Here is a 27,849-nt window from a genome sequence, read left to right on the forward strand (position 1 = left end):
CCGCCGTTAAACCAAAGAAGGAGTTGCGCGAGCTAGAACAACAACAGCTGCCAATTCAATGTCAAGCGTCAAGGTAAGATCTAGATTTCTAACATATTCTGAAACGATTCCATATGTAAACATTAGTAGGCGGATTATTTATCCACGTCCACCAAATTATGTGTAAACAATAGCCATTTTAGCAAACGTTAGCTAGCTTACTCACTGGTCATTAAAATGCCTACTCAAGCTAACGAAGGTTTCTATCTATCGATCGATCGATCATGCCAAGCAACTCTTAAAGATGCTGTTGTGAATGATACCGTTATTTGTTATTAAGACAGTAATGTGAATTGTGTGATGTGTGAATTGTCCATCTTCAAGATGGCAAAGATATATTGGCAACCCTTAGCTAATAAGTTAGCATGGCTAGTTAGCTAGTCTGTTTCTAAGGCTGGCTAGCTAGCAAGCTAGTTATTTTAATTTCAGTACCTAATCATTAGCTAATTGGTCATTTTAGAGATTACAAATCAAATGTTATTTTGGTTCGGCAATGTTTCAAATGAACTTCTTGCTGATAATTTGTTTATCGTTTTTTCCTAGTGAGAAAGTGACAGTAAAATTCGTCAGTAAGCTAATGCTAACCCAACTAGCTTAACGTTGCTAACGCTAGCTGTACAATCGCCAAAGCAATACCAGCTAGCTAAATGTATTAGTGAATATTTAGATATATTCCTTTATTAACTAAGATGTTCCAGTTGTGAAACTCACCTTACGTTTTCGTTTATGCCTCTTTTGAATCCTACTATAGCCTTCCATGTCTGAACCCAAGTCCCCGGGTTCTTACTGTGGTGTTCCAGCACAGAGAAGCTCACAGTGGGGTCCAGAGATGGTCTTAGTGAAGCTGGAGGACTGCAGTCAACCACTGGAACTCAATGTGATAGTCAAAGAGGAGGAGGAGGAGAGAGGGATTAAAGAGGAGGGGGAGGAGAGAGCATTCAAAGAGGAGGCAGAGGAGAGAGCATTCAAAGAGGAGGAGGCAGAAGAGAGCGCATTCAAAGAGGAGGAGGCAGAGGAGCGCGCATTCAAAGAGGAGGCGGAGGAGAGAGCATTCACAGAGGAGCAGAGAGCATTCAAAGAGGAGGCGGAGGAGAGAGCATACAAAGAGGAGGAGGAGGCGGAGAGAGCATTCAAAGAGGAGCAGAGTGCAGTCACAGAGGAGGTGGAGGAGAGAGCATTCAAAGAGGAGGAGGAGGCGGAGAGAGCATTCAAAGAGGAGCAGAGAGCAGTCACAGAGGAGGCGGAGGAGAGAGCATTCAAAGAGGAGGAGGAGGCGGAGAGAGCATTCAAAGAGGAGCAGAGAGCATTCACAGAGGAGGCGGAGCAGAGAGCATTCATAGTGGAGCAGAGAGCAGTCACAGAGGAGGCGGAGGAGAGAGCATTCACAGCGGAGCAGAGAGCATTCACAGAGGAGGCGGTGCAGGGAGCATTCACAGCGGAGCAGAGAGCATTCAAAGAGGAGGCGGAGGAGAGAGCATACAAAGAGGAGGAGGAGGCGGAGAGAGCATTCAAAGAGGAGCAGAGAGCAGTCACAGAGGAGGCAGAGGAGAGAGCATACAAAGAGGAGGAGGAGGCGGAGAGAGCATTCAAAGAGGAGCAGAGAGCAGTCACAGAGGAGGCAGAGGAGAGAGCATACAAAGAGGAGGAGGAGGCGGAGAGAGCATTCAAAGAGGAGCAGAGAGAAGTCACAGAGGAGGTGGAGGAGAGAGCATTAACAGCGGAGCAGAGAGCATTCACAGCGGAGCAGAGAGCAGTCACAGAGAGGGCAGAGGAGAGAGCATTCACAGAAGTGGAGAACAGGGAAGAGGAGGAAGAAGTAGATGGGAACACTGACCCAGGTAAGTTCAGTAGTTTAGGATGGAGAGAGGCTGGTGCATTGACAACCACAGGGGATTCCAGAACTATTATTGTCTTTCCACCAATCTGGTAACTTTTTCTTTGAAGGGGTAAGCAGGGTAGGCTCTATCCACCAATCAGGGCTGTGTATGTAAATATATTTTAATTTGTATCAACATGCCCAGAAGATCAGACTGAGCATTTCAATGGCAAAAGGAGGCTCAGGGAAATCAATGATAACAAATATATTTGAAGTTATTTTCATGAAATAAAAACATGCAGTGATTTATTAAAAATACTGCATGGGGGCTTTAACATTATGGGCTGTTTTCAGCTGGCGATTAGGAGGCCCAAGTGTCAAATACACATTAGTTTGGAATTGTAAGAGCATGAGCGCTGGCATTTTCCAGCCCCAACGCCAGGTTCACCTATGTACCTGTCTAACATCTGTGTAACATCAGCTCACTTGTGCTGAGGTGGGAGTGGTGGCAATATTGGAGGCGTGTCCTTAAAAACACTGACAGTTTCATGCAGCTCTAAAAGGAACGTTTCAGACCCACAAACAGCAGGTCTCCTTGGTAACACAGTTGGTTTAGAGAGTGGAACCACAACCTATCCAGCCATGACACACAGTGTCCATGGTAGAGAGATGTTCATTTTGTGCTGGTGAATCTGGTATTTACAAACAGCCTACCCTACTCCTAAATCCTGGCTGGTTTAACAGCATCACATAGGTGTCTTTTGATCCTGGCCATTAGCCCAGTAGCCTAATAATAAAGGGGATTTAAATGGTCTACTGAGAGTGCCTTGAAATATTAGCCTTAATGTTTTTTCATTATTCACAATTCACATACCAGCATACTTCATTTTCCTCGTTTTGAGTAAGCTATCTAGCCCCAACTCCAGCTCCAAACTATTCCATCCTCCTATAATGCCATAAACTATTGATAGGAGCCTAGTATTTTGTATACACTTGCAAATGTTATGTGTGAAGACATTTAGGCGTGTGCACAGAGAAGCGATTTTATGAGTTGATGTTTCTGACCCGAATCCTATTTAGAAATATTGTTGTTGGTTTAACAAATAGATTTGGGTTTTAATCAAATTAAACGAAAAACAAAGGTATTAGAAAGATTCAGCATCCGTGGTTTCATGGTGAGAACGGACATGGCTTCAATGCAATTTCTCCTTCTATTTATGGAAAAGTGCCAATTTCCCCCGTTAGATGGATGAAGGATGTTTATAAAACATAACAATACAACAGTATAATGGTGAGTGGACATTTCCCCCGTTAGATGGATGAAGGATGTTTATGAAACATAACAATACAACAGTATAATGGTGAGTGGACATTTCCCCCGTTAGATGGATGAAGGATGTTTATAAAACATAACAATACAACACTATAATGGTGAGTGGACATTTCCCCCGTTAGATGGATGAAGGATGTTTATAAAACATAACAATACAACAGTATAATGGTGAGTGGACATTTCCCCCGTTAGATGGATGAAGGATGTTTATAAAACATAACAATACAACAGTATAATGGTGAGTGGACATTTCCCCCGTTAGATGGATGAAGGATGTTTATGAAACATAACAATACAACAGTATAATGGTGAGTGGACATTTCCCCCGTTAGATGGATGAAGGATGTTTATGAAACATAACAATACAACAGTATAATGGTGAGTGGACATTTCCCCCGTTAGATGGATGAAGGATGTTTATGAAACATAACAATACAACAGTATAATGGTGAGTGGACATTTCCCCCGTTAGATGGATGAAGGATGTTTATGAAACATAACAATACAACAGTATAATGGTGAGTGGACATTTCCCCCGTCTCTTTGATATTGGATCTTTATCCAGCTCCTGTGAAAGAGTTTCTATGTAAAACCCTCCATAGTCTAAGTTGCCTTGTCTGTATTAAACGCACAGGGAACAAATCATGGTGCCTGTAACTGTATTTAGACGGCCGATTATGATTAGAATTATACACTGTCTTTTTAGGCCTTATCAATAGCCTAGTGAATTTAATCTTGCTTTTTGACTGTTTGGCATCAAGACTGCAATTTACAGTAGGCCTAGCCCCTATATCAGTGTTAATGCTATAGCCTATGTTTAATCATGTATTTCCACATTGAGGCAATGCAATAAGAACCATGCTGACTGCAAACATGTTCAACATATTTAGCAAATATGGGGCAAGCAATTTAACGAACTAGTTGGAGTTGGAGTTGATGACAACGCAATAAATAAAACTGTGAAGACACAACATGAAGGAGCCACATATTCAGCCATGGAGCTTACTGATTGGCCAGTGAGGGGCCAAGTCTCCAACCCCCACAACTTGTTTATTCATCAAAACCCAGCTCTTTCACGCCACCACAAGCTACTGCGCCCATAATTCCGATTCTGAAAATGGGCACAAATATTTACCATTGCGTTAGGTTTGTTAAAATAGAGCCCTCTGTCAAACGTGTAGTTCTGGAGTGGCCTATTCAAGGTCCAGACCTAATCCCAAGTCATAGAGACAATCAGAAAGGGGGAAAATGTGTTTTCACGGCACTGTAAGGGTTAACAGGGTTGTCCTGTTATTCTAAACCACTCCGCTTCCCACCACAACATGGCCATATACAGTAGAACCAGCTCACCTGCTTTTACATAGAGTAGAACCAGCTCACCTGTTTATACATAAAGAGTAGAACCAGCTCACCTGTTTATACATAAAGAGTAGAACCAGCTCACCTGTTTATACATAAAGAGGAGAACCAGCTCACCTGTTTATACATAAAGAGTAGAACCAGCTCACCTGTTTATACATAAAGAGTAGAACCAGCTCACCTGTTTATACATATACAGTAGAACCAGCTCACCTGTTTATACATATACAGTAGAACCAGCTCACCTGTTTATACATAGAGTAGAACCAGCTCACCTGTTTATACATAAAGAGTAGAACCAGCTCACCTGTTTATACATAAAGAGTAGAACCAGCTCACCTGTTTATACATATACAGTAGAACCAGCTCACCTGTTTATACATAAAGAGTAGAACCAGCTCACCTGTTTATACATAAAGAGTAGAACCAGCTCACCTGTTTATACATAAAGAGGAGAACCAGCTCACCTGTTTATACATAAAGAGTAGAACCAGCTCACCTGTTTATACATATACAGTAGAACCAGCTCACCTGTTTATACATAAAGAGTAGAACCAGCTCACCTGTTTATACATAAAGAGTAGAACCAGCTCACCTGTTTATACATAAAGAGTAGAACCAGCTCACCTGTTTATACATAAAGAGTAGAACCAGCTCACCTGTTTAGACATAAAGAGGAGAACCAGCTCACCTGTTTAGACATAAAGAGGAGAACCAGCTCACCTGTTTATACATATACAGTAGAACCAGCTCACCTGTTTATACATAAAGAGTAGAACCAGCTCACCTGTTTATACATAAAGAGTAGAACCAGCTCACCTGTTTATACATATACAGTAGAACCAGCTCACCTGTTTATACATAGAGTAGAACCAGCTCACCTGTTTATACATAGAGTAGAACCAGCTCACCTGTTTATACATAAAGAGTAGAACCAGCTCACCTGTTTATACATAAAGAGTAGAACCAGCTCACCTGTTTATACATAAAGAGTAGAACCAGCTCACCTGTTTATACATAAAGAGTAGAACCAGCTCACCTGTTTATACATAAAGAGTAGAACCAGCTCACCTGTTTATACATAAAGAGTAGAACCAGCTCACCTGTTTATACATAAAGAGTAGAACCAGCTCACCTGTTTATACATATAGAGTAGAACCAGCTCACCTGTTTATACATAGAGTAGAACCAGCTCACCTGTTTATACATAGAGTAGAACCAGCTCACCTGTTTATACATAAAGAGTAGAACCAGCTCACCTGTTTATACATAAAGAGTAGAACCAGCTCACCTGTTTATACATAAAGAGTAGAACCAGCTCACCTGTTTATACATAAAGAGTAGAACCAGCTCACCTGTTTATACATAAAGAGTAGAACCAGCTCACCTGTTTATACATAAAGAGTAGAACCAGCTCACCTGTTTATACATATACAGTAGAACCAGCTCACCTGTTTATACATATACAGTAGAACCAGCTCACCTGCTTTTACATAAAGAGTAGAACCAGCTCACCTGTTTATACATAAAGAGTAGAACCAGCTCACCTGTTTATACATATACAGTAGAACCAGCTCACCTGTTTATACATATACAGTAGAACCAGCTCACCTGTTTATACATAAAGAGTAGAACCAGCTCACCTGTTTATACATAAAGAGTAGAACCAGCTCACCTGTTTATACATAAAGAGTAGAACCAGCTCACCTGTTTATACATAAAGAGTAGAACCAGCTCACCTGTTTATACATAAAGAGTAGAACCAGCTCACCTGTTTATACATAAAGAGTAGAACCAGCTCACCTGTTTATACATATACAGTAGAACCAGCTCACCTGTTTATACATATACAGTAGAACCAGCTCACCTGCTTTTACATAAAGAGTAGAACCAGCTCACCTGTTTATACATAAAGAATAGAACCACCTGTTTATACATAAAGAGTAGAACCAGCTCACCTGTTTATACATAAAGAGTAGAACCAGCTCACCTGTTTATACATAAAGAGTAGAACCAGCTCACCTGTTTATACATAAAGAGTAGAACCAGCTCACCTGTTTATACATAAAGAGTAGAACCAGCTCACCTGTTTATACATAAAGAGTAGAACCAGCTCACCTGTTTATACATAAAGAGTGGAACCAGCTCACCTGTTTATACATAAAGAGTGGAACCAGCTCACCTGTTTATACATAAAGAGTAGAACCACCTGTTTATACATAAAGAGTAGAACCAGCTCACCTGTTTATACATACAGAGTAGAACCAGCTCACCTGTTTTTACATAAAGAGTGGAACCAGCTCACCTGTTTATACATAAAGAGTAGAACCAGCTCACCTGTTTATACATAAAGAGGAGAACCAGCTCACCTGTTTATACATAAAGAGGAGAACAAGCTCACCTGTTTATACATAAAGAGTAGAACCAGCTCACCTGTTTATACATAAAGAGTAGAACCAGCTCACCTGTTTATACATAAAGAGTAGAACCGGCTCACCTGTTTATACATACAGAGTAGAACCAGCTCACCTGTTTATACATAAAGAGTGGAACCAGCTCACCTGTTTATACATAAAGAGTAGAACCACCTGTTTATACATAAAGAGTAGAACCAGCTCACCTGTTTATACATACAGAGTAGAACCAGCTCACCTGTTTATACATAAAGAGTAGAACCACCTGTTTATACATAAAGAGTAGAACCAGCTCACCTGTTTATACATAAAGAGGAGAACCAGCTCACCTGTTTATACATAAAGAGGAGAACCAGCTCACCTGTTTATACATAAAGAGTAGAACCAGCTCACCTGTTTATACATAAAGAGTAGAACCAGCTCACCTGTTTATACATAAAGAGTAGAACCGGCTCACCTGTTTATACATACAGAGTAGAACCAGCTCACCTGTTTATACATAAAGAGTAGAACCAGCTCACCTGTTTATACATAAAGAGTAGAACCAGCTCACCTGCTTTTACATAAAGAGTAGAACCAGCTCACCTGTTTATACATAAAGAGTAGAACCAGCTCACCTGTTTATACATAAAGAGTAGAACCGGCTCACCTGTTTATACATACAGAGTAGAACCAGCTCACCTGTTTATACATAAAGAGTAGAACCAGCTCACCTGTTTATACATAAAGAGTAGAACCAGCTCACCTGCTTTTACATAAAGAGTAGAACCAGCTCACCTGTTTATACATAAAGAGTAGAACCAGCTCACCTGTTTATACATAAAGAGTAGAACCGGCTCACCTGTTTATACATACAGAGTAGAACCAGCTCACCTGTTTATACATAAAGAGTAGAACCAGCTCACCTGTTTATACATAAAGAGTAGAACCACCTGTTTATACATAAAGAGTAGAACCAGCTCACCTGTTTATACATAAAGAGTAGAACCAGCTCACCTGTTTATACATAAAGAGTAGAACCAGCTCACCTGTTTAGACATAAAGAGTAGAACCAGCTCACCTGTTTATACATAAAGAGTAGAACCAGCTCACCTGTTTATACATAAAGAGGAGAACCAGCTCACCTGTTTATACATAGAGTAGAACCAGCTCACCTGTTTATACATAAAGAGTAGAACCAGCTCACCTGTTTATACATAAAGAGTAGAACCAGCTCACCTGTTTAGACATAAAGAGTAGAACCAGCTCACCTGTTTATACATAAAGAGTAGAACCAGCTCACCTGTTTATACATAAAGAGTAGAACCAGCTCACCTGTTTATACATAGAGTAGAACCAGCTCACCTGTTTATACATAAAGAGTAGAACCAGCTCACCTGTTTATACATAAAGAGTAGAACCAGCTCACCTGTTTATACATAAAGAGTAGAACCAGCTCACCTGTTTATACATAAAGAGTAGAACCAGCTCACCTGTTTATACATAAAGAGTAGAACCAGCTCACCTGTTTATACATAAAGAGTAGAACCAGCTCACCTGTTTATACATAAAGAGTAGAACCACCTGTTTATACATAAAGTGTAGAACCAGCTCACCTGTTTATACATAAAGAGTAGGACCAGCTCACCTGTTTATACATATACAGTAGAACCAGCTCACCTGTTTATACATAAAGAGTAGAACCAGCTCACCTGTTTATACATAAAGAGTAGAACCAGCTCACCTTTTTATACATAAAGAGTAGAACCAGCTCACCTGTTTATACATAAAGAGTAGAACCAGCTCACCTGTTTATACATAAAGAGTAGAACCAGCTCACCTGTTTATACATAAAGAGTAGAACCACCTGTTTATACATAAAGAGTAGAACCAGCTCACCTGTTTATACATAAAGAGTAGAACCAGCTCACCTGTTTAGACATAAAGAGTAGAACCAGCTCACCTGTTTAGACATAAAGAGTAGAACCAGCTCACCTGTTTATACATAAAGAGTATAACCACCTGTTTATACATAAAGTGTAGAACCAGCTCACCTGTTTATACATAAAGAGTAGAATCAGCTCACCTGTTTATACATAAAGAGTAGGACCAGCTCACCTGTTTATACATATACAGTAGAACCAGCTCACCTGTTTATACATAAAGAGTAGAACCAGCTCACCTGTTTAGACATAAAGAATAGAACCAGCTCACCTGTTTATACATAAAGAGTAGAACCAGCTCACCTTTTTATACATAAAGAGTAGAACCAGCTCACCTGTTTATACATAAAGAGTAGAACCAGCTCACCTTTTTATACATAAAGAGTAGAACCAGCTCACCTGTTTATACATAAAGAGTAGAACCAGCTCACCTTTTTATACATAAAGAGTAGAACCAGCTCACCTGTTTATACATAAAGAGTAGAACCACCTGTTTATACATAAAGTGTAGAACCAGCTCACCTGTTTATACATAAAGAGTAGAACCAGCTCACCTGTTTATACATAAAGAGTAGAACCAGCTCACCTGTTTATACATAAAGAGTAGGACCAGCTCACCTGTTTATACATATACAGTAGAACCAGCTCACCTGTTTATACATAAAGAGTAGAACCAGCTCACCTGTTTATACATAAAGAGTAGAACCAGCTCACCTGTTTATACATAAAGAGTAGAACCAGCTCACCTGTTTATACATAAAGAGTAGAACCAGCTCACCTGTTTATACATAAAGAGTAGAACCAGCTCACCTGTTTATACATAAAGAGTAGGACCAGCTCACCTGTTTATACATATACAGTAGAACCAGCTCACCTGTTTATACATAAAGAGTAGAACCAGCTCACCTGTTTATACATAAAGAGTAGAACCAGCTCACCTGTTTATACATAAAGAGTAGAACCAGCTCACCTGTTTATACATAAAGAGTAGAACCAGCTCACCTGTTTATACATAAAGAGTAGAACCAGCTCACCTTTTTATACATAAAGAGTAGAACCAGCTCACCTGTTTATACATAAAGAGTAGAACCAGCTCACCTGTTTATACATAAAGAGTAGAACCAGCTCACCTGTTTAGACATAAAGAGTAGAACCAGCTCACCTGTTTATACATATACAGTAGAACCAGCTCACCTGTTTATACATAAAGAGTAGAACCAGCTCACCTGTTTATACATATACAGTAGAACCAGCTCACCTGTTTATACATAAAGAGTAGAACCAGCTCACCTGTTTATACATAAAGAGTAGAACCAGCTCACCTGTTTATACATAAAGAGTAGAACCAGCTCACCTGTTTAGACATAAAGAGTAGAACCAGCTCACCTGTTTATACATAAAGAGTAGAACCAGCTCACCTGTTTATACATAAAGAGTAGAACCAGCTCACCTGTTTATACATAAAGAGTAGAACCAGCTCACCTGTTTATACATAAAGAGTAGAACCAGCTCACCTGTTTATACATAAAGAGTAGAACCAGCTCACCTGTTTATACATAAAGAGTAGAACCAGCTCACCTGTTTATACATAAAGAGTAGAACCAGCTCACCTGTTTATACATAAAGAGTAGAACCAGCTCACCTGTTTATACATAAAGAGTAGAACCAGCTCACCTGTTTAGACATAAAGAGTAGAACCAGCTCACCTGTTTATACATAAAGAGTAGAACCAGCTCACCTTTTTATACATAAAGAGTAGAACCAGCTCACCTGTTTATACATAAAGAGGAGAACCAGCTCACCTGTTTATACATAAAGAGGAGAACCAGCTCACCTGTTTATACATAAAGAGTAGAACCAGCTCACCTGTTTATACATAAAGAGTAGAACCACCTGTTTATACATAAAGAGTAGAACCAGCTCACCTGTTTATACATAAAGAGTAGAACCACCTGTTTATACATAAAGAGTAGAACCAGCTCACCTGTTTATACATAAAGAGTAGAACCAGCTCACCTGTTTATACATAAAGAGTAGAACCACCTGTTTATACATAAAGAGTAGAACCAGCTCACCTGTTTATACATAAAGAGTAGAACCAGCTCACCTGTTTATACATAAAGAGTAGAACCACCTGTTTATACATAAAGTGTAGAACCAGCTCACCTGTTTATACATAAAGAGTAGAACCACCTGTTTATACATAAAGTGTAGAACCAGCTCACCTGTTTATACATAAAGAGTAGAACCAGCTCACCTGTTTATACATAAAGAGTAGAACCACCTGTTTATACATAAAGAGTAGAACCAGCTCACCTGTTTATACATATACAGTAGAACCAGCTCACCTGTTTATACATATACAGTAGAACCAGCTCACCTGCTTTTACATAAAGAGTAGAACCAGCTCACCTGTTTATACATAAAGAGTAGAACCAGCTCACCTGTTTATACATAGAGTGGAACCAGCTCACCTGCTTTTACATAAAGAGTAGAACCAGCTCACCTGTTTATACATAAAGAATAGAACCACCTGTTTATACATAAAGAGTAGAACCAGCTCACCTGTTTATACATAAAGAGTAGAACCAGCTCACCTGTTTATACATAAAGAGTAGAACCAGCTCACCTGTTTATACATAAAGAGGAGAACCAGCTCACCTGTTTATACATAAAGAGTAGAACCAGCTCACCTGTTTATACATAAAGAGTAGAACCAGCTCACCTGTTTATACATAAAGAGTAGAACCAGCTCACCTGTTTATACATAAAGAGTGGAACCAGCTCACCTGTTTATACATAAAGAGTGGAACCAGCTCACCTGTTTATACATAAAGAGTAGAACCACCTGTTTATACATAAAGAGTAGAACCAGCTCACCTGTTTATACATACAGAGTAGAACCAGCTCACCTGTTTATACATAAAGAGTGGAACCAGCTCACCTGTTTATACATAAAGAGTAGAACCAGCTCACCTGTTTATACATAAAGAGTAGAACCAGCTCACCTGTTTATACATAAAGAGTAGAACCAGCTCACCTGTTTATACATAAAGAGTAGAACCAGCTCACCTGTTTATACATAAAGAGTAGAACCACCTGTTTATACATAAAGAGTAGAACCAGCTCACCTGTTTATACATAAAGAGGAGAACCAGCTCACCTGTTTATACATAAAGAGGAGAACCAGCTCACCTGTTTATACATAAAGAGTAGAACCAGCTCACCTGTTTATACATAAAGAGTAGAACCAGCTCACCTGTTTATACATAAAGAGTAGAACCGGCTCACCTGTTTATACATACAGAGTAGAACCAGCTCACCTGTTTATACATAAAGAGTAGAACCAGCTCACCTGTTTATACATAAAGAGTAGAACCAGCTCACCTGCTTTTACATAAAGAGTAGAACCAGCTCACCTGTTTATACATAAAGAGTAGAACCAGCTCACCTGTTTATACATAAAGAGTAGAACCGGCTCACCTGTTTATACATACAGAGTAGAACCAGCTCACCTGTTTATACATAAAGAGTAGAACCAGCTCACCTGTTTATACATAAAGAGTAGAACCAGCTCACCTGCTTTTACATAAAGAGTAGAACCAGCTCACCTGTTTATACATAAAGAGTAGAACCAGCTCACCTGTTTATACATAAAGAGTAGAACCGGCTCACCTGTTTATACATACAGAGTAGAACCAGCTCACCTGTTTATACATAAAGAGTAGAACCAGCTCACCTGTTTATACATAAAGAGTAGAACCACCTGTTTATACATAAAGAGTAGAACCAGCTCACCTGTTTATACATAAAGAGTAGAACCAGCTCACCTGTTTATACATAAAGAGTAGAACCACCTGTTTATACATAAAGAGTAGAACCAGCTCACCTGTTTATACATAAAGAGTAGAACCAGCTCACCTGTTTATACATAAAGAGTAGAACCACCTGTTTATACATAAAGTGTAGAACCAGCTCACCTGTTTATACATAAAGAGTAGAACCACCTGTTTATACATAAAGTGTAGAACCAGCTCACCTGTTTATACATAAAGAGTAGAACCAGCTCACCTGTTTATACATAAAGAGTAGAACCACCTGTTTATACATAAAGAGTAGAACCAGCTCACCTGTTTATACATATACAGTAGAACCAGCTCACCTGTTTATACATATACAGTAGAACCAGCTCACCTGCTTTTACATAAAGAGTAGAACCAGCTCACCTGTTTATACATAAAGAGTAGAACCAGCTCACCTGTTTATACATAGAGTGGAACCAGCTCACCTGCTTTTACATAAAGAGTAGAACCAGCTCACCTGTTTATACATAAAGAATAGAACCACCTGTTTATACATAAAGAGTAGAACCAGCTCACCTGTTTATACATAAAGAGTAGAACCAGCTCACCTGTTTATACATAAAGAGTAGAACCAGCTCACCTGTTTATACATAAAGAGGAGAACCAGCTCACCTGTTTATACATAAAGAGTAGAACCAGCTCACCTGTTTATACATAAAGAGTAGAACCAGCTCACCTGTTTATACATAAAGAGTAGAACCAGCTCACCTGTTTATACATAAAGAGTGGAACCAGCTCACCTGTTTATACATAAAGAGTGGAACCAGCTCACCTGTTTATACATAAAGAGTAGAACCACCTGTTTATACATAAAGAGTAGAACCAGCTCACCTGTTTATACATACAGAGTAGAACCAGCTCACCTGTTTATACATAAAGAGTGGAACCAGCTCACCTGTTTATACATAAAGAGTAGAACCAGCTCACCTGTTTATACATAAAGAGTAGAACCAGCTCACCTGTTTATACATAAAGAGTAGAACCAGCTCACCTGTTTATACATAAAGAGTAGAACCAGCTCACCTGTTTATACATAAAGAGTAGAACCACCTGTTTATACATAAAGAGTAGAACCAGCTCACCTGTTTATACATAAAGAGGAGAACCAGCTCACCTGTTTATACATAAAGAGGAGAACCAGCTCACCTGTTTATACATAAAGAGTAGAACCAGCTCACCTGTTTATACATAAAGAGTAGAACCAGCTCACCTGTTTATACATAAAGAGTAGAACCGGCTCACCTGTTTATACATACAGAGTAGAACCAGCTCACCTGTTTATACATAAAGAGTAGAACCAGCTCACCTGTTTATACATAAAGAGTAGAACCAGCTCACCTGCTTTTACATAAAGAGTAGAACCAGCTCACCTGTTTATACATAAAGAGTAGAACCAGCTCACCTGTTTATACATAAAGAGTAGAACCGGCTCACCTGTTTATACATACAGAGTAGAACCAGCTCACCTGTTTATACATAAAGAGTAGAACCAGCTCACCTGTTTATACATAAAGAGTAGAACCAGCTCACCTGCTTTTACATAAAGAGTAGAACCAGCTCACCTGTTTATACATAAAGAGTAGAACCAGCTCACCTGTTTATACATAAAGAGTAGAACCGGCTCACCTGTTTATACATACAGAGTAGAACCAGCTCACCTGTTTATACATAAAGAGTAGAACCAGCTCACCTGTTTATACATAAAGAGTAGAACCACCTGTTTATACATAAAGAGTAGAACCAGCTCACCTGTTTATACATAAAGAGTAGAACCAGCTCACCTGTTTATACATAAAGAGTAGAACCAGCTCACCTTTTTATACATAAAGAGTAGAACCAGCTCACCTGTTTATACATAAAGAGTAGAACCAGCTCACCTGTTTATACATAAAGAGTAGAACCAGCTCACCTGTTTATACATAAAGAGTAGAACCACCTGTTTATACATAAAGAGTAGACCCAGCTCACCTGTTTATACATAAAGAGTAGAACCAGCTCACCTGTTTAGACATAAAGAGTAGAACCAGCTCACCTGTTTAGACATAAAGAGTAGAACCAGCTCACCTGTTTATACATAAAGAGTAGAACCACCTGTTTATACATAAAGTGTAGAACCAGCTCACCTGTTTATACATAAAGAGTAGAACCAGCTCACCTGTTTATACATAAAGAGTAGGACCAGCTCACCTGTTTATACATATACAGTAGAACCAGCTCACCTGTTTATACATAAAGAGTAGAACCAGCTCACCTGTTTATACATAAAGAGTAGAACCAGCTCACCTTTTTATACATAAAGAGTAGAACCAGCTCACCTGTTTATACATAAAGAGTAGAACCAGCTCACCTGTTTATACATAAAGAGTAGAACCAGCTCACCTGTTTAGACATAAAGAGTAGAACCAGCTCACCTGTTTATACATAAAGAGTAGAACCAGCTCACCTGTTTATACATAAAGAGGAGAACCAGCTCACCTGTTTATACATAGAGTAGAACCAGCTCACCTGTTTATACATAAAGAGTAGAACCAGCTCACCTGTTTAGACATAAAGAGTAGAACCAGCTCACCTGTTTATACATAAAGAGTAGAACCAGCTCACCTGTTTATACATAAAGAGTAGAACCAGCTCACCTGTTTATACATAGAGTAGAACCAGCTCACCTGTTTATACATAAAGAGTAGAACCAGCTCACCTGTTTATACATAAAGAGTAGAACCAGCTCACCTGTTTATACATAAAGAGTAGAACCAGCTCACCTGTTTATACATAAAGAGTAGAACCAGCTCACCTGTTTATACATAAAGAGTAGAACCAGCTCACCTGTTTATACATAAAGAGTAGAACCAGCTCACCTGTTTATACATAAAGTGTAGAACCAGCTCACCTGTTTATACATAAAGAGTAGAACCAGCTCACCTGTTTATACATAAAGAGTAGGACCAGCTCACCTGTTTATACATATACAGTAGAACCAGCTCACCTGTTTATACATAAAGAGTAGAACCAGCTCACCTGTTTATACATAAAGAGTAGAACCAGCTCACCTTTTTATACATAAAGAGTAGAACCAGCTCACCTGTTTATACATAAAGAGTAGAACCAGCTCACCTGTTTATACATAAAGAGTAGAACCAGCTCACCTGTTTATACATAAAGAGTAGAACCACCTGTTTATACATAAAGAGTAGACCCAGCTCACCTGTTTATACATAAAGAGTAGAACCAGCTCACCTGTTTAGACATAAAGAGTAGAACCAGCTCACCTGTTTAGACATAAAGAGTAGAACCAGCTCACCTGTTTATACATAAAGAGTAGAACCACCTGTTTATACATAAAGTGTAGAACCAGCTCACCTGTTTATACATAAAGAGTAGAACCAGCTCACCTGTTTATACATAAAGAGTAGGACCAGCTCACCTGTTTATACATATACAGTAGAACCAGCTCACCTGTTTATACATAAAGAGTAGAACCAGCTCACCTGTTTATACATAAAGAGTAGAACCAGCTCACCTTTTTATACATAAAGAGTAGAACCAGCTCACCTGTTTATACATAAAGAGTAGAACCAGCTCACCTTTTTATACATAAAGAGTAGAACCAGCTCACCTGTTTATACATAAAGAGTAGAACCAGCTCACCTTTTTATACATAAAGAGTAGAACCAGCTCACCTGTTTATACATAAAGAGTAGAACCACCTGTTTATACATAAAGTCTAGAACCAGCTCACCTGTTTATACATAAAGAGTAGAACCAGCTCACCTGTTTATACATAAAGAGTAGAACCAGCTCACCTGTTTATACATAAAGAGTAGGACCAGCTCACCTGTTTATACATATACAGTAGAACCAGCTCACCTGTTTATACATAAAGAGTAGAACCAGCTCACCTGTTTATACATAAAGAGTAGAACCAGCTCACCTGTTTATACATAAAGAGTAGAACCAGCTCACCTGTTTATACATAAAGAGTAGAACCAGCTCACCTGTTTATACATAAAGAGTAGGACCAGCTCACCTGTTTATACATATACAGTAGAACCAGCTCACCTGTTTATACATAAAGAGTAGAACCAGCTCACCTGTTTATACATAAAGAGTAGAACCAGCTCACCTGTTTATACATAAAGAGTAGAACCAGCTCACCTGTTTATACATAAAGAGTAGAACCAGCTCACCTGTTTATACATAAAGAGTAGAACCAGCTCACCTTTTTATACATAAAGAGTAGAACCAGCTCACCTGTTTATACATAAAGAGTAGAACCAGCTCACCTGTTTATACATAAAGAGTAGAACCAGCTCACCTGTTTAGACATAAAGAGTAGAACCAGCTCACCTGTTTATACATATACAGTAGAACCAGCTCACCTGTTTATACATACCTGTTTATACAAGAGTAGAACCAGCTCACCTGTTTATACATATACAGTAGAACCAGCTCACCTGTTTATACATAAAGAGTAGAACCAGCTCACCTGTTTATACATAAAGAGTAGAACCAGCTCACCTGTTTATACATAAAGAGTAGAACCAGCTCACCTGTTTAGACATAAAGAGTAGAACCAGCTCACCTGTTTATACATAAAGAGTAGAACCAGCTCACCTGTTTATACATAAAGAGTAGAACCAGCTCACCTGTTTATACATAAAGAGTAGAACCAGCTCACCTGTTTATACATAAAGAGTAGAACCAGCTCACCTGTTTATACATAAAGAGTAGAACCAGCTCACCTGTTTATACATAAAGAGTAGAACCAGCTCACCTGTTTATACATAAAGAGTAGAACCAGCTCACCTGTTTATACATAAAGAGTAGAACCAGCTCACCTGTTTAGACATAAAGAGTAGAACCAGCTCACCTGTTTATACATAAAGAGTAGAACCAGCTCACCTTTTTATACATAAAGAGTAGAACCAGCTCACCTGTTTATACATAAAGAGGAGAACCAGCTCACCTGTTTATACATAAAGAGTAGAACCAGCTCACCTGTTTATACATAAAGAGTAGAACCAGCTCACCTGTTTAGACATAAAGAGTAGAACCAGCTCACCTGTTTATACATATACAGTAGAACCAGCTCACCTGTTTATACATAAAGAGTAGAACCAGCTCACCTGTTTAGACATAAAGAGTAGAACCAGCTCACCTGTTTCTACATAAAGAGTAGAACCAGCTCACCTGTTTATACATAAAGAGTAGAACCAGCTCACCTGTTTATACATAAAGAGGAGAACCAGCTCACCTGTTTATACATAAAGAGTGGAACCAGCTCACCTGTTTATACATAAAGAGTAGAACCAGCTCACCTGTTTAGACATAAAGAGTAGAACCAGCTCACCTGTTTATACATATACAGTAGAACCAGCTCACCTGTTTATACATAAAGAGTAGAACCAGCTCACCTGTTTAGACATAAAGAGTAGAACCAGCTCACCTGTTTCTACATAAAGAGTAGAACCAGCTCACCTGTTTATACATAAAGAGTAGAACCAGCTCACCTGTTTATACATAAAGAGGAGAACCAGCTCACCTGTTTATACATAAAGAGTGGAACCAGCTCACCTGTTTATACATAGAGTAGAACCAGCTCACCTGTTTATACATAAAGAGTAGAACCACCTGTTTATACATAAAGAGTAGAACCAGCTCACCTGTTTATACATAAAGAGTAGAACCAGCTCACCTGTTTATACATAAAGAGTAGAACCAGCTCACCTGTTTATACATAAAGAGTAGAACCAGCTCACCTGTTTATACATAAAGAGTAGAACCACCTGTTTATACATAAAGAGTAGAACCAGCTCACCTGTTTATACATAAAGAGTAGAACCACCTGTTTATACATAAAGTGTAGAACCAGCTCACCTGTTTATACATAAAGAGTAGAACCACCTGTTTATACATAAAGTGTAGAACCAGCTCACCTGTTTATACATAAAGAGTAGAACCAGCTCACCTGTTTATACATAAAGATTAGAACCACCTGTTTATACATAAAGAGTAGAACCACCTGTTTATACATAAAGAGTAGAACCAGCTCACCTGTTTATACATAAAGAGTAGAACCAGCTCACCTGTTTATACATAAAGAGTAGAACCAGCTCACCTGCTTTTACATAAAGAGTAGAACCAGCTCACCTGTTTATACATAAAGAGTAGAACCAGCTCACCTGTTTATACATAAAGAGTAGAACCGGCTCACCTGTTTATACATACAGAGTAGAACCAGCTCACCTGTTTATACATAAAGAGTAGAACCAGCTCACCTGTTTATACATAAAGAGTAGAACCACCTGTTTATACATAAAGAGTAGAACCAGCTCACCTGTTTATACATAAAGAGTAGAACCAGCTCACCTGTTTATACATAAAGAGTAGAACCAGCTCACCTTTTTATACATAAAGAGTAGAACCAGCTCACCTGTTTATACATAAAGAGTAGAACCAGCTCACCTGTTTATACATAAAGAGTAGAACCAGCTCACCTGTTTATACATAAAGAGTAGAACCACCTGTTTATACATAAAGAGTAGACCCAGCTCACCTGTTTATACATAAAGAGTAGAACCAGCTCACCTGTTTAGACATAAAGAGTAGAACCAGCTCACCTGTTTAGACATAAAGAGTAGAACCAGCTCACCTGTTTATACATAAAGAGTAGAACCACCTGTTTATACATAAAGTGTAGAACCAGCTCACCTGTTTATACATAAAGAGTAGAACCAGCTCACCTGTTTATACATAAAGAGTAGGACCAGCTCACCTGTTTATACATATACAGTAGAACCAGCTCACCTGTTTATACATAAAGAGTAGAACCAGCTCACCTGTTTATACATAAAGAGTAGAACCAGCTCACCTTTTTATACATAAAGAGTAGAACCAGCTCACCTGTTTATACATAAAGAGTAGAACCAGCTCACCTGTTTATACATAAAGAGTAGAACCAGCTCACCTGTTTATACATAAAGAGTAGAACCAGCTCACCTGTTTATACATAAAGAGGAGAACCAGCTCACCTGTTTATACATAAAGAGTAGAACCAGCTCACCTGTTTATACATAAAGAGTAGAACCAGCTCACCTGTTTATACATAAAGAGTAGAACCAGCTCACCTGTTTATACATAAAGAGTAGAACCAGCTCACCTGTTTATACATAAAGAGGAGAACCAGCTCACCTGTTTATACATAAAGAGTAGAACCAGCTCACCTGTTTATACATAAAGAGTAGAACCAGCTCACCTGTTTATACATAAAGAGTAGAACCAGCTCACCTGTTTATACATAGAGTAGAACCAGCTCACCTGTTTATACATAAAGAGTAGAACCAGCTCACCTGTTTATACATAAAGAGTAGAACCAGCTCACCTGTTTATACATAAAGAGTAGAACCAGCTCACCTGTTTATACATAAAGAGTAGAACCAGCTCACCTGTTTATACATAAAGAGTAGAACCAGCTCACCTGTTTATACATAAAGAGTAGAACCAGCTCACCTGTTTATACATAAAGTGTAGAACCAGCTCACCTGTTTATACATAAAGAGTAGAACCAGCTCACCTGTTTATACATAAAGAGTAGGACCAGCTCACCTGTTTATACATATACAGTAGAACCAGCTCACCTGTTTATACATAAAGAGTAGAACCAGCTCACCTGTTTATACATAAAGAGTAGAACCAGCTCACCTTTTTATACATAAAGAGTAGAACCAGCTCACCTGTTTATACATAAAGAGTAGAACCAGCTCACCTGTTTATACATAAAGAGTAGAACCAGCTCACCTGTTTATACATAAAGAGTAGAACCACCTGTTTATACATAAAGAGTAGACCCAGCTCACCTGTTTATACATAAAGAGTAGAACCAGCTCACCTGTTTAGACATAAAGAGTAGAACCATCTCACCTGTTTAGACATAAAGAGTAGAACCAGCTCACCTGTTTATACATAAAGAGTAGAACCACCTGTTTATACATAAAGTGTAGAACCAGCTCACCTGTTTATACATAAAGAGTAGAACCAGCTCACCTGTTTATACATAAAGAGTAGGACCAGCTCACCTGTTTATACATATACAGTAGAACCAGCTCACCTGTTTATACATAAAGAGTAGAACCAGCTCACCTGTTTATACATAAAGAGTAGAACCAGCTCACCTTTTTATACATAAAGAGTAGAACCAGCTCACCTGTTTATACATAAAGAGTAGAACCAGCTCACCTTTTTATACATAAAGAGTAGAACCAGCTCACCTGTTTATACATAAAGAGTAGAACCAGCTCACCTTTTTATACATAAAGAGTAGAACCAGCTCACCTGTTTATACATAAAGAGTAGAACCACCTGTTTATACATAAAGTCTAGAACCAGCTCACCTGTTTATACATAAAGAGTAGAACCAGCTCACCTGTTTATACATAAAGAGTAGAACCAGCTCACCTGTTTATACATAAAGAGTAGGACCAGCTCACCTGTTTATACATATACAGTAGAACCAGCTCACCTGTTTATACATAAAGAGTAGAACCAGCTCACCTGTTTATACATAAAGAGTAGAACCAGCTCACCTGTTTATACATAAAGAGTAGAACCAGCTCACCTGTTTATACATAAAGAGTAGAACCAGCTCACCTGTTTATACATAAAGAGTAGGACCAGCTCACCTGTTTATACATATACAGTAGAACCAGCTCACCTGTTTATACATAAAGAGTAGAACCAGCTCACCTGTTTATACATAAAGAGTAGAACCAGCTCACCTGTTTATACATAAAGAGTAGAACCAGCTCACCTGTTTATACATAAAGAGTAGAACCAGCTCACCTGTTTATACATAAAGAGTAGAACCAGCTCACCTTTTTATACATAAAGAGTAGAACCAGCTCACCTGTTTATACATAAAGAGTAGAACCAGCTCACCTGTTTATACATAAAGAGTAGAACCAGCTCACCTGTTTAGACATAAAGAGTAGAACCAGCTCACCTGTTTATACATATACAGTAGAACCAGCTCACCTGTTTATACATAAAGAGTAGAACCAGCTCACCTGTTTATACATATACAGTAGAACCAGCTCACCTGTTTATACATAAAGAGTAGAACCAGCTCACCTGTTTATACATAAAGAGTAGAACCAGCTCACCTGTTTATACATAAAGAGTAGAACCAGCTCACCTGTTTAGACATAAAGAGTAGAACCAGCTCACCTGTTTATACATAAAGAGTAGAACCAGCTCACCTGTTTATACATAAAGAGTAGAACCAGCTCACCTGTTTATACATAAAGAGTAGAACCAGCTCACCTGTTTATACATAAAGAGTAGAACCAGCTCACCTGTTTATACATAAAGAGTAGAACCAGCTCACCTGTTTATACATAAAGAGTAGAACCAGCTCACCTGTTTAGACATAAAGAGTAGAACCAGCTCACCTGTTTATACATATACAGTAGAACCAGCTCACCTGTTTATACATAAAGAGTAGAACCAGCTCACCTGTTTAGACATAAAGAGTAGAACCAGCTCACCTGTTTCTACATAAAGAGTAGAACCAGCTCACCTGTTTATACATAAAGAGTAGAACCAGCTCACCTGTTTATACATAAAGAGGAGAACCAGCTCACCTGTTTATACATAAAGAGTGGAACCAGCTCACCTGTTTATACATAAAGAGTAGAACCAGCTCACCTGTTTAGACATAAAGAGTAGAACCAGCTCACCTGTTTATACATATACAGTAGAACCAGCTCACCTGTTTATACATAAAGAGTAGAACCAGCTCACCTGTTTAGACATAAAGAGTAGAACCAGCTCACCTGTTTCTACATAAAGAGTAGAACCAGCTCACCTGTTTATACATAAAGAGTAGAACCAGCTCACCTGTTTATACATAAAGAGGAGAACCAGCTCACCTGTTTATACATAAAGAGTGGAACCAGCTCACCTGTTTATACATAGAGTAGAACCAGCTCACCTGTTTATACATAAAGAGTAGAACCACCTGTTTATACATAAAGAGTAGAACCAGCTCACCTGTTTATACATAAAGAGTAGAACCAGCTCACCTGTTTATACATAAAGAGTAGAACCAGCTCACCTGTTTATACATAAAGAGTAGAACCAGCTCACCTGTTTATACATAAAGAGTAGAACCACCTGTTTATACATAAAGAGTAGAACCAGCTCACCTGTTTATACATAAAGAGTAGAACCACCTGTTTATACATAAAGTGTAGAACCAGCTCACCTGTTTATACATAAAGAGTAGAACCACCTGTTTATACATAAAGTGTAGAACCAGCTCACCTGTTTATACATAAAGAGTAGAACCAGCTCACCTGTTTATACATAAAGATTAGAACCACCTGTTTATACATAAAGAGTAGAACCACCTGTTTATACATAAAGAGTAGAACCAGCTCACCTGTTTATACATAAAGAGTAGAACCAGCTCACCTGTTTATACATAAAGAGTAGAACCAGCTCACCTGTTTATACATAAAGAGTAGAACCAGCTCACCTGTTTATACACTATGATTTGACTATTAGATGGTCAATGTTTCTGTCTTAAAAAACGATGTAGAAGGAATAGTGTCTTTTGTTTTATTTAAACAAGGTTAAAGGTCAATGTTTCAGTCTACGTTGGCCTTCATCAGAATAATCCCACAAAGGGAAGTGCCAGTGTTATGATTTTCCTTTGCGATGATGATGTATTTTTTAGATTGCACCTCGACTCACGTTGATTGAGAGCCCTCCTCTTCTCTCCAAAAAGGAATAGTTTCACCATCTTTAAAACGAGCGTTCAGTTTCCGTAACGGGTTTGACCTTAAAACGAGGGACGGTCGTAAATGAGTCACTAATCACATGAAATAAATAATAACGATCAGAAAGGACTTTCTAGAAGCATCAACGCTAGGGCTTTACAATGATGGTGAAAATGTCGATACGTTTTGGTGTTCGATGGGTTAAACTCGTCCAAGACGTCCACTGAGGTGCACAGGAGGGACTTGTCAAAATGCTACACATCTGCACTTCTCTGTGGTCATTTAATATAACAAGCTTTTAAAAGTCATTATTGGTGCACAATTTCTTCTTAAAATATCAAAGCGATGCAGAAGAGACGTTTTTTTTCTTCCTGGAACATCCATATTGTGTTTGTTTAGAGGGGCGGCGGGCAGCCTAACGGTTAGAGAGGTGAGCCAGCGACCAAGGATTGACAGTTTGAATTCCGGGTCCTGCAGAGAAGTTGGTGCGTTGGCAGCCCCAGGAGGTTCCAAAACTCTGTCGGAAGGTGAGCTGTGCAACTGGAAGGTTGCTGCTATCTGATATCAAAATCCCAGACGTCATCACCCGCTGTTGTGCCCTTGAGTAAGGCACTTAACCCTCCACAACAACTGCTCCACGGGAGCCAGAGCATGGAAGTCCCCTGCTCCAACCTCTCCAACCTGTGTGTGTGTCTTTCAGGGACAAAGCAGAAGTAAACATTTTCATTGGACCTTGTGTACAATGGGGAACATTCTTAAATCTAGAATCCTTTGCTGCTACATCAATTTTTTTACTTTGAAATTAATGATATTTACCCATTGATTCTTGAAGAATATCACTTTTATAAATGGCACATGAGCGTAGTTCAACGGTTGTTCCCCATCCCCAAACAATGTTAAATGTAACCAAACACTGTATCTCTAAACATGCCTCTAAACATGGTTAAAACTATAATTTTGAAAGCATTCATGGTCAGTCCTTGCATCTTCAGATGTGTCTATTTCATTTGAGAGTGGTTACATTTCCCTTTTCTTTGTTATTGGTTTAAATAAGGAATCTAGATTTTAAAGTCCAAGTGCACTCAAAATTCAGTTTTTCCTGTGTTTTACATCATTTTGTATGACAGCTGATGAAACTAACACTAAAAGTGTGATTTAAAAAATGTCCTGTTAGTTGCTGTTTTACGCAGGACCTTGTAATCAGCAGACTTGTGTGGCCGGGAGCTGAGGCTTCCATGGTGATGTCACCATGTGGTAAATTATGCAAAGTTCTTCCTGGAGAAAGTTTTTTTTTTTTGCTAAAAAGGTTTTTTTTTTTCTTCCCAATTTCAATGGAAATCTACACTGAACAAAAAATGTAAATGCAACCTGTAAAATATTGGTCCAATATTTCATGAACTGAAAGAAAACATCCCAGAAATGTGCATGTACAAAAAGTTTATTTAAATTTGAGACACAAATTTGTTTATATACCTATATATATAGCATTTCTCCTTTGCAAAGAGAATCCATCCACCTGACAGGTGTGGCATATCAAGAAGCTGATTAAACAGCGTGATCATTACATGGAACTGGGGACAATAAAAGACCACTCTAAAATGTGCAGTTTTGTCACGCAACACAATGCCAAAGATATTTCAAGTTTTTAGGGAGCAGTAGCTGTTGCTAGATAATTTTAATGTTCAATTCTCTACCATAAGCACACTGGAGAAGTGTGCTCTTCACGGATGAATCCTGGTTTCAACTGTACCGGTCAGATGGCAGAAAGCGTGTATGGTGTCGTGTGGGCGAGTGATTTGCTGATAACGTTGTAAACAGAGTGGTAATGATGGCGGGTTATGGTATGGGCAGGCATAAGCTACTGTGTTCCTTGTCAGCTCGGGGATTTGAACTTGCAACCTTTGGTTACTAGTCCAACGCTCTAACCACTAGGCTACCCTTCCGCCCCGTATCTATGACCAACCGATGCATATCTGTATTCCCAGTCATGTGAAATCCATAGATTAGGGCCTAATGAATGTTTTTCAATTCACTGATTTCCTTTTATGAGTATAATTTTTGAAATTGTTGCTTCTTGCATTTATATTTTTGTTCAGTGTATTAAAGTAAAGTACTCAGTTGTTACCCAATAAATGGTTTGATATTGATATAAAAACGGCTGTTAAAGACCATTTCAATGCTGTTCCTGATTCTAATCCCATATCTGTTCATATTCCCACAGGAGAGATCTCCAACCCAGGTTCAGACAGTGAGCCCAGTTCCACATCATCAGGAAACCATAAACAACACAGACGGAGGAACTCAAGACAGAAACATCACCACTGCATGGACTGCTTCACTAGTTTCTATGATCCAGAGGAGTTGAGAAGACACACTTGTAGGCCCCGACCCTGCTCAGATTGCAGAGGCAGTGTTATTTGTCCAACTCACCTCAAATCAAAACAGACTCAAAAAACGATGGCGACATACCCGTGTGGTCAATGTGGGATGAGATGTGAAACACCAAGCAAACTCAAGACGCACCAGAGGACTCACACAGGAGAGAAGCCATACCACTGCACTGTTTGTGGGAAGGGTTGCAGTCATTCGGACCATCTAAGGACGCACCAGAGAACTCACACAGGAGAGAAGCCTTACCACTGCTCCCAATGTGGAAAGAGTTTCAGTCAGTTAACAACTTTGAGAAACCACCACCTAACTCACACAGGACAGAAGTCTTACCTCTGCTCTCATTGTGGGAAGAGTTTCAGTCAGTTAGCCAACCGAAATACACACCAGTTAATTCACACAGGAGAGAAGCCATACAACTGCTCTCAGTGTGGGAAGGATTTCAGATCTCCAAGAGAATTAAAGTCACACATGAGAACGCACACAGGAGAGAAGCCTTTCCACTGCTCCCAATGTGGAAAGAGTTTCAGTCAGTTATCAAGTCTGAAAAGACACCAACTAACTCACACAGGAGAGAAGCCTTACCTTTGTTCTCAATGTGGGAAGAGTTTCACCACGTTATCTGAACTGAAGCCACACCAGATAACTCACACAGGAGAGAAGCCTTACCTCTGCTCTCAATGTGGGGATAGTTTCACCAGTTTATATTTCCTAAAGAAACACCACCTAACTCATACTGGAGAAAAGCCTTACCTCTGCTCTCATTGTGGGAAGAGTTTCAGTCAGTTAGCCAACCTAAATACACACCAGTTAATTCACACAGGAGAGAAGCCTTACCACTGCTCTCAATGTGGGGATAGTTTCACCAGTTTATATTTCCTAAAGAAACACCAGCTGATTCACACGGGTGGAAAGCTGTTCCAATGCTCACAGTGTGGTAAGAGTTTCAGTCATTCATCAACTCTGAAGAAACATCAGATAACTCACACAGGGGAGAAACCTTACCACTGTTCTCAGTGTGGAAAGAGTTTCAGTCTGGTAGGAAACCTAAAGAGACACCAACTAACCCACACCGTAGAGAAGCCTTAACAATGCTCTCATTGTGGGAAGTGTGTCAGTCATTTACACCACCTAACGTCCAGTTAATTCACACAGTAGAGAAACAATACCGCCGCTCTGTGTGGGAAGCGTTTCAGTCAATCAGCAAATTTGAAGAAGCATCAGGGAATTCATACAGGAGAAAAGCTGTGTCGTTAGATCTGAAGACACCCGTTTGTTCACATAGGGGAGAAGCCTTAACTCTGCTATCAATGTGGGGATAGTTTCACCAGTTTATTTCCAAAATAACACCAGCTAATTATGACTAATAATAACTTACCTGGTTAGATAAAGGGGGTAAAAAATGACTTGCAAAGGATTGTGGCAGCTGCTCCCTGTGTGGAAAGCTTCAGTCAGTGAACAAATTTGAAGACCCACCATTTCCCTGGCACAGTGTGAGGAAAAGATTCCGTCGCCTAGGAGACCTAAAGAAACACCAGCTAACTCACCCTGGAGAGATTCCTTACCATCTTCTTAAAATAAAGCTGGTATGATAAGGCTTTATTGTGAACATATCCCTATTTCAGGAATCACCAAAAAGGCAGCACGGCAGAGAAAACTGAGTGAAGTTGACATTGTGGAATCCATAGCTATAATCTGTCCATAGAGAATCCTCAGTAATCAGACATCATATATTCTAGTTGGATTTCTATATCTTTTTTTTTTTAAAGAAGAAAAAATATATAATTTAGTCACAGAAAATGTAAACAACAAAAACTTCTAAATGGCAGAAAATAAACACAACTATTGTAAGTATCCTGTCTCTCTTTATTATGGAGGGTTGAAGAGTCATTATATCTGGTGTTTTACAGGTAGGCTATACTGTAGTAAAGCTGTGGCGT

The 27,849-nt window shown here is 39.1% G+C and overlaps 1 protein-coding gene across 1 annotated transcript; it reads left to right on the forward strand.

Annotated features, from left to right (window-relative positions):
- LOC139423664 (oocyte zinc finger protein XlCOF6-like) lies at positions 1 to 27,761 on the forward strand. Its single transcript, XM_071175272.1, has 3 exons — positions 1 to 73; positions 791 to 1,877; positions 25,743 to 27,761. The coding sequence occupies exons 1-3, from the start codon at positions 59 to 61 to the stop codon at positions 26,996 to 26,998; spliced, it is 2,358 nt and encodes a 785-aa protein (XP_071031373.1). The 5' UTR covers positions 1 to 58; the 3' UTR covers positions 26,999 to 27,761.
- Positions 27,762 to 27,849: the final 88 nt, after the last annotated feature.

The sequence above is a fragment of the Oncorhynchus clarkii genome, chromosome 13 (genome assembly GCF_045791955.1).
Source record: "Oncorhynchus clarkii lewisi isolate Uvic-CL-2024 chromosome 13, UVic_Ocla_1.0, whole genome shotgun sequence".
Taxonomy (NCBI): Eukaryota; Metazoa; Chordata; class Actinopteri; order Salmoniformes; family Salmonidae; genus Oncorhynchus; species Oncorhynchus clarkii.